We start from the raw sequence: 6,388 nt of genomic DNA, 5'->3' as shown, positions 1-6,388 counted from the left end.
GCCGAGGAGTCTGGTGCCATGGAAAAGGGCAGAGGTCAACGGTGTTGGTCAGGGAAACCTAGACTGCACAAGAAAGAACTGGGCCAATGTCAGGGGTTATTGGAATTCCTCTGGCTCCGGAAAGTGTGGGTTGAGAACCACCTGGGAGACCCTTAGAGGAAGGAGGAGAGGTGGAAGCCAATTAGACTTTCACTTCACTCAGGGCCTGATAACCATACCAGGTCAAGGGGATACTTCATTGTCCCTCTGATTTTAGGGGTCAGAAGTTGGGAGAGGAGCCAAGGCTTGAGAATTCCAGGATAACAAATCTACTGTACCCAATCGCCCACAGATGGTAGAGTCTGACCAATTCACAAAAGACTTAGATATCAGGGTTGGAGGTAGTGCTTCCAATAATCCATCTCATCCACATTCCTGAGTAGACTTAGCCAGTGTCCTCCTTGCCTCACCCACAAACCAAATCCATCAGGTAGACTCCTACTTGTGCTTCCCAACTCAATTTTTCCACCTTTCCTAAGCCCCTGGGTGGGTTGGGTGCCCTTCTCTGTGCTCCCAGAGCCCCATTCTTGCCCATATTGCATAACACAATACCATGTTGCAATTTTTGTCTTATATCTGTCTCCCCAACCAGCAATCCACATTCCTGCAATAGGAGCTAATCCCATGGTGTCTGTCGTGGCCAGGTCAAGGCCTCTCAGAGTAGGCAGATGCTCACATGCCCAAAGGGATTGCCCCAGCAATGGGAGTGGTCCCTCTGGGGACTGGGGCAAAAAGAACCTAGAACCTCAGGCCTCCTACACAATGGGAACAGTTTTGGCCTGGATGTTTTTAGACACCAGGCCAGCCTTCTGCCCACTCTGTCCTCTGTCCCAGGAAGCTGCCAAGGATGACTGTTCCAGCTGGCAAGTGATGAGATTTTCTTCCTGGAAGGATTCGTGGCTTGAGAATTGGCCTTTACCTCTTCTAGGTTTCTTTGATGCCCTCAAGTTGCTGGGGACATGGGGAATGGGAGGGAGAGGCTGAGTTGGCCTTGGCATTCTGTTTCCACAAAGGCCTTGTGCCCACTTCTTACCTCTTCTAACTGCACATGGCAGGGATTCCCAAGATCATGGATTTTCCAACCCTGAGTAAGGTGGGGGACAGGGCTGGCCCAACATTTGATGCCAGTAGAGTAGCACTGCCTCTGGCCACACGTGTCTCAGCCCTAACTCTGCCCTTTTTTGGCTTTAGCTAACCAGGGTAAAGCTTCAGCCCAACAGACTGAAGAGGGACAGGCCCATTATCAAGAAAAGAACCCCAGCCTGGACAACATGGCAAAACCCTGTCTCTACAAACATTTGCTGAGTGTGGTGGCACGTGCCTATAATCCCAGCTACTTGGGACACTGAGGTGGGAAGATCGCTTGAGCCTAAGAGGTCAAGTTGCAGTGAGGTTGTGATTACACAGTTTTGTACTCCAGCCTGGGTGGATAGAGCAAGACCCTGTCTGAAGACCCATACTTGTCCTCAGAAATAACAAACTCCAGTTTCACACAGTGGGCCTGACTCTGGCTGGAGAATACTTGTATATCTCTAAAGGCCAAGTCTTCAGAAAACCTCACAGCCCTCAATAGGGCAGGGTCCTTCTCCTAACCCAGGAAACACATACCCAATCACAGCTACTTTATTTTCCTTTTAATTTTTTGGAAGGATATACACCACATATCCCATGGGCAATAAGCGCATTCAATGTGTTTATAAGCCAAACAGTCACTTTGTTTAAGCAAACACAAGTACAAAGTAAAATAGAACCACAAAATAATGAACTGCATGTTCATAACATACAAAAATCGCCGCCTACTCAGTAGGTAACTACAACATTCCAACTCCTGAATATATTTATAAATTTACATTTTCAGTTAAAAAAATAGACTTTTGAGAGTTCAGATTTTGTTTTAGATTTTGTTTTCTTACATTCTGGAGAACCGAAGCTCAGCTCAGCCCTCTTCCTTATTTTGCTCCCAAAGCCTCCCCCGAATCATCACTCCCTGCCCCCCTTAAGGCTAGAGGTGAGCATGTCCCTCACAATTGCACATGTCAAGCCATCAGCAAGGCGCATCACACAAAAGGCACCAAGACGTGAAACTTTTTAAACCAAAAGGACAAAGAAAAACACTTTAAAAAAAAAAAAAAAAGAAAAACCAAACCATATTTTGCCACATGTGAGAGTACAGTCGAGCAGTATTTACAAAAACGTTAACGGAACAACACTCTGACACATGCGTTGAGAATACCTAGGACTGCTGTTTCAAAAAAAGGTTCAAACTTATTGTCACAGCATCATCACAAAATAGAGGATCACCATTGGTTTGCTTGGCTTTTCTTTTTTTTTTTTTTTTTCCCCAAAGTGAGGACCTAATTCCAAATAATACAATAGAATATGCAAATTATCTTCACATCAAGAGTACCTCAAGAAAAACGAAATCCATGGCACAGACACTATACAAGGGTGCAGGGCAGGGCTCTGAGGGGCCCAAACCCCATGTTGCCAACTCGATTTTCTAGCGTTGAAGGGAGCAAGGGATCAGGCATATGATGGAGATGATACTGAAATGATTTATCCAAAATCCATGCAAGTCAAGTTCTTTGGATAGAGGTGAAGAACTTGGACATGGCTGTTTCAGGCAGCTGAAGTCAAAGGGAACAGGAATTTGGGAAGGGGAAGTGGGCAGAAAGGATTGTTGGCCAACAGACCTTCCGCTCTGAGTAGAGAGGGAGGACTTGGCTCTGAGAACCTCCATCTGACCTAAGAGGAACCCTCCTCTCCTATGGCCATCTCCTCCTCCTGTCCTTTAAGTCTCTTGTGTTTCTTTTTCTCCCTTTTCCCTTTGTTTCCCCCTTTCCCCTTAGCAAATTTCAATTGTCCTGGGAGAAAAAGTTGCTGTCATGTCCGAAAGCCCTGTGGAGGCGCTGAAGGAGTTGGTGACAGCTGAGGAAGGGAAGCTGCTGACCTGGGCAGGGAAAGCAGGGGGAACCGAGGAGTACGTAGTGGCCACCGACGGCGAGGGGAAGCCACTGTGCACAGGGGATGGGTAGGTCGAGGAGCCGGGAGAGGAGAAGGAGGTAGGCACAGGGGACGGGTATGAGGTGGTGGCTGGGGACGGATAAGAGGTAGTAACTGGGGACGGGTAAGAGGTAGCAACCGGGGATGGGTAGGAAGAGAGGGAGGAGGTGGCCGAAGAGGCCACAACACTTTTGTCTGCTTTCTTGTCCTTCTGCCGCAAGTGGATCTTGGTATGCCTCTTGCGTTCATCGCTCCTGGCAAACTTTCTCCCACAGATGTCGCAGGCAAAGGGCTTCTCGCCCGTGTGGGTGCGGATGTGGGTGGTGAGGTGGTCGCTGCGGCTGAAGTTGCGCATGCAGATGCGGCACTGGAAGGGCTTCTGGCCTGTGTGGATGCGGATGTGGCGGGTGAGCTCGTCGGAGCGGGAGAAGCGGCGATCACAGGACTCCACCGGGCAGGCATAAGGGCGTTCGTGGGGGGGGCGTCTTGCTGGGCCGGTTGGGGTACTTGCGCATGCGGCTGGGTTTGATGAGCTGGGACTGGTAGCTGGTATTGAGGGCCTTCAGGTCCTGGGAGCCCGACTGAGTGGCAAAGGCCTTGATAGTAGACAGGGGGGTAAGCGAAGGCTGCTGGGTGCGGCTCTCCAGGGCCTGGAAGGGCTTCTGGTCTGGGGTGCCCAGGCCCAGGTCCCCCTGCTGCTGTGGAAACAGGTAGTCGGGGATCATGGGAACCTGGAAGCCACCCTTGGCAGGGTAGGCGGGAGGCGGGTACTGGAGCGCCGTCCCTGCCGAGCCCGGGAAGGCCTGGCTTTGTGGCTCAGGGAAAATGTCAGTGTTTGGCGTGGGGAAGGTGGGTGCTGCTGAGTAAATGGGACTGCTGTCGTTGGATGGCACTGCGCAGCTCAGGGGTGGGCTCTGGGAGGCGGAGGAGGAGGAGGAGGCCGCTGGAGATGGTGCTGAGGATGAGGAGGCTGGCGGGTTGGTCATGCTCACGAGGCCACTGACCAGGCTGAAGAGGGGCTCGGGCCACAAGGTGTTGCCACTGTTGGGTGCAGGCTCCAGGGAAAAGCGGCCCGTATAGGTGATGGGGGGCAGTCGAGTGGTTTGGCTGGGGTAACTTGTCTCCACCAGCACCTTCTCGTTGTTCAGAGAGATGTCAGGAAAAGACTCTGGCAGGAGAGAGAGAAGGGGAAGGCCTGGTTACTGGAGAGCAACCACTGGAGGACGAGGACGACCCGAGCTGCCAGGCAAGAGGTCGGGCCGGCCACCATTGACTCCCGAGGTAGTTAATAATTGATAGCAGCAGATTGCAATGTTCCTGGACGCGCTCCAGTGGCAGAGCCCATTTCAACAACAGCTGACGCAAATACGGAGAATCCCCCTTCACTGCAGCTCGCAGCGCTCCGCAGCGGCGGCTGCGCGGGCGAGGGATTCCCGCCAGCACCTCCACGGCCGCCGGGGCTAGTGCGCGCCCCCAAACCCGGGCTGCCGGGACATCCACGGCCAAGGATCACGGTCCTTCCTTGGGTAAAGGCGGCAGGCAAGGCAAGCCTTTCTGGAGGGTGGGGGCGCAGCCCCGCTCATCAAAACAAGCCCTCCCCCTCCACCCACCCACGCAGCTCCAGAGCTCTCCATCCAAAACCAAAAAAGCTCAGTCCTCTGCGCTCCGCCAGGGATGAGGGCAGGGGGTGGGCTGTAATGGTGTCCCATGGCATCCCTCTAATACATGACCCTGGGGATGCGAGGAATGAAACGGAAACCTAGCTTCCATCCTAAGGTCCAGGAGCACTCCTGTGGTGAAGGACTGAACGCCAGGATGGTGGGGAAAAGGTTCCCCCGGGCGTAGGCCACTGCTTACCTGTAGTCAGGTGCTCGTAGGGTTGCTCGCCCGTATCCCCCTGAGGGTTGAAGGTGCTGCCGCTGCTGCTGCTGGTGTTGCTGCCGCCCCCGCCGCCCCCGCCGCCCCCGCTGCTGCTGCTGCTGCTGCTGTTGCCGCCGCTGCCCTCTGGGGCCCCGGCGGCGCCAAGGAACTGGGGAGCCCCGTTGCTCAGCAGCATCATCTCCTCCAGCTTGGGGTAGTTGTCCATGGTGGGCGAGTGAGGAAAGGATCCGAACGGGTCAGAGATCTGCAGCGGAGACATCAGCTGCATCTCCGCCTTGGCCGTGGCCATCCCAGACGAACGAGCCGGAGAGCTGGTGTCGGGGCGGGTGGGCGCAGCCCGGGGCTGGAGCTGCGGGGGACACAGTCGCGGGGGCCTGGCCAGGTTACATGCGGGGCGCGGGGCACACTGAGGAGCGCACAGGCGGGGACCCCGGCTCGCCCTGGGCGCTGGCCGGCGTGGACGCGCCGCGGTTGCGGAGGCTGGGGCAGGGGCCGGTCCTGCGGCGGCGGAAGCTGGCGGCGGCAGCGGATGGCGGCGGCGGCTCCCCAAGTTCTGCGCGCTGGGATCTCTCGCGACTCCCCGGATCCGCCTCTATTTGAAGGGTCTGGAACCGCACGGGCCCGCCTCCGTCTTGACGTACATGGCCATATATGGGAAGCAGGAAGCCCTAATATGGCAGGACCGGCCGGGAGGACCCAGAGTGACGTGAAGCCCCCCATCCAACAGCGCCTGACACCTCCATCCCGCACCCTGGGGCCCGCGCCCGCGCCCGCATCCCAGGTGCTCAGGCTTCGGAAAAGCCCAGAGCTCGAGCTGCTGCCGGGGCCTCCGGGACCCGCGCTGCTCTGGAGTTCCCGCGTTGCCCCCGCCCCTCCCTCCGCCTTCTTCCCTCCTCCCAGAGCCGGAAGCAGCAGGGCCATATCGGGCCACTCCAAATAAGGCGCTGCCCAAATAAGGATTGTTCCGGCGGGGGGATCCTTCCTGCTCCTTATATGGCATTTCCGGGTCGCTGCTGGTTGCTCTCTCGCTCCCTCCCCCCTCCCTGGTTCCAAGCCGGGAGCCTGAGCGCTCACAGGAGCCGGGGACGCCCAGGCGGGGAGGGCTCGGGGCGCGTGGTGCGGGGCGCGCGGCTGCTCAGGCGGCTCCCAGGAGTGAACTGGGCTGGGGAAGCCCGGACCCAGAGCGGGGGCGAGAGTGAGTCGGGCGGGGGTTCTGCCGCTGTCATCCAGGGCCCGCCCGCCCACCTCAGGGACCGTGGGAGCCAGCCGGGAGCGTGGGGGAGGAGCGGCTGGGCCAGCCCGGGCAGGGGCCGCCCAGGAGAGGCGGGGCCTTGACCCGGAGCCTAGACCTTTGGCACGTTGACTCTCCAGGTGTCGCCGGGGAAACTGAGGCTAGGAAGTCAGGGCCACTTGGTTCTTGGGACACTGCATAGCAGTGAGCTGCCTTGTCTCCGCCACCTGTCAG

At 56.7% G+C, this 6,388-nt stretch overlaps 1 protein-coding gene across 1 annotated transcript; it reads right to left on the bottom strand.

Moving 5' to 3' along the window:
• Positions 1-1,646: 1,646 nt before the first annotated feature.
• On the bottom strand, positions 1,647-5,490 carry EGR1 (early growth response 1). Its single transcript, XM_032250401.1, is given in 3 exon segments — positions 1,647-3,523; positions 3,525-4,210; positions 4,900-5,490. Coding segments are annotated over 3 exon segments (1,638 nt in total). The 5' UTR covers positions 5,213-5,490; the 3' UTR covers positions 1,647-2,884.
• Between the last annotated feature and the right edge of the window lie 898 nt (positions 5,491-6,388).

This window comes from Sapajus apella, unplaced genomic scaffold (genome assembly GCF_009761245.1).
Source record: "Sapajus apella isolate SASKATOON/1434 unplaced genomic scaffold, GSC_monkey_1.0 scaffold71, whole genome shotgun sequence".
Lineage (NCBI taxonomy): Eukaryota > Metazoa > Chordata > Mammalia > Primates > Cebidae > Sapajus > Sapajus apella.
Note: the sequence above shows the minus strand (reverse complement) of the source record. Positions and strands in the feature narration are given on the sequence as shown.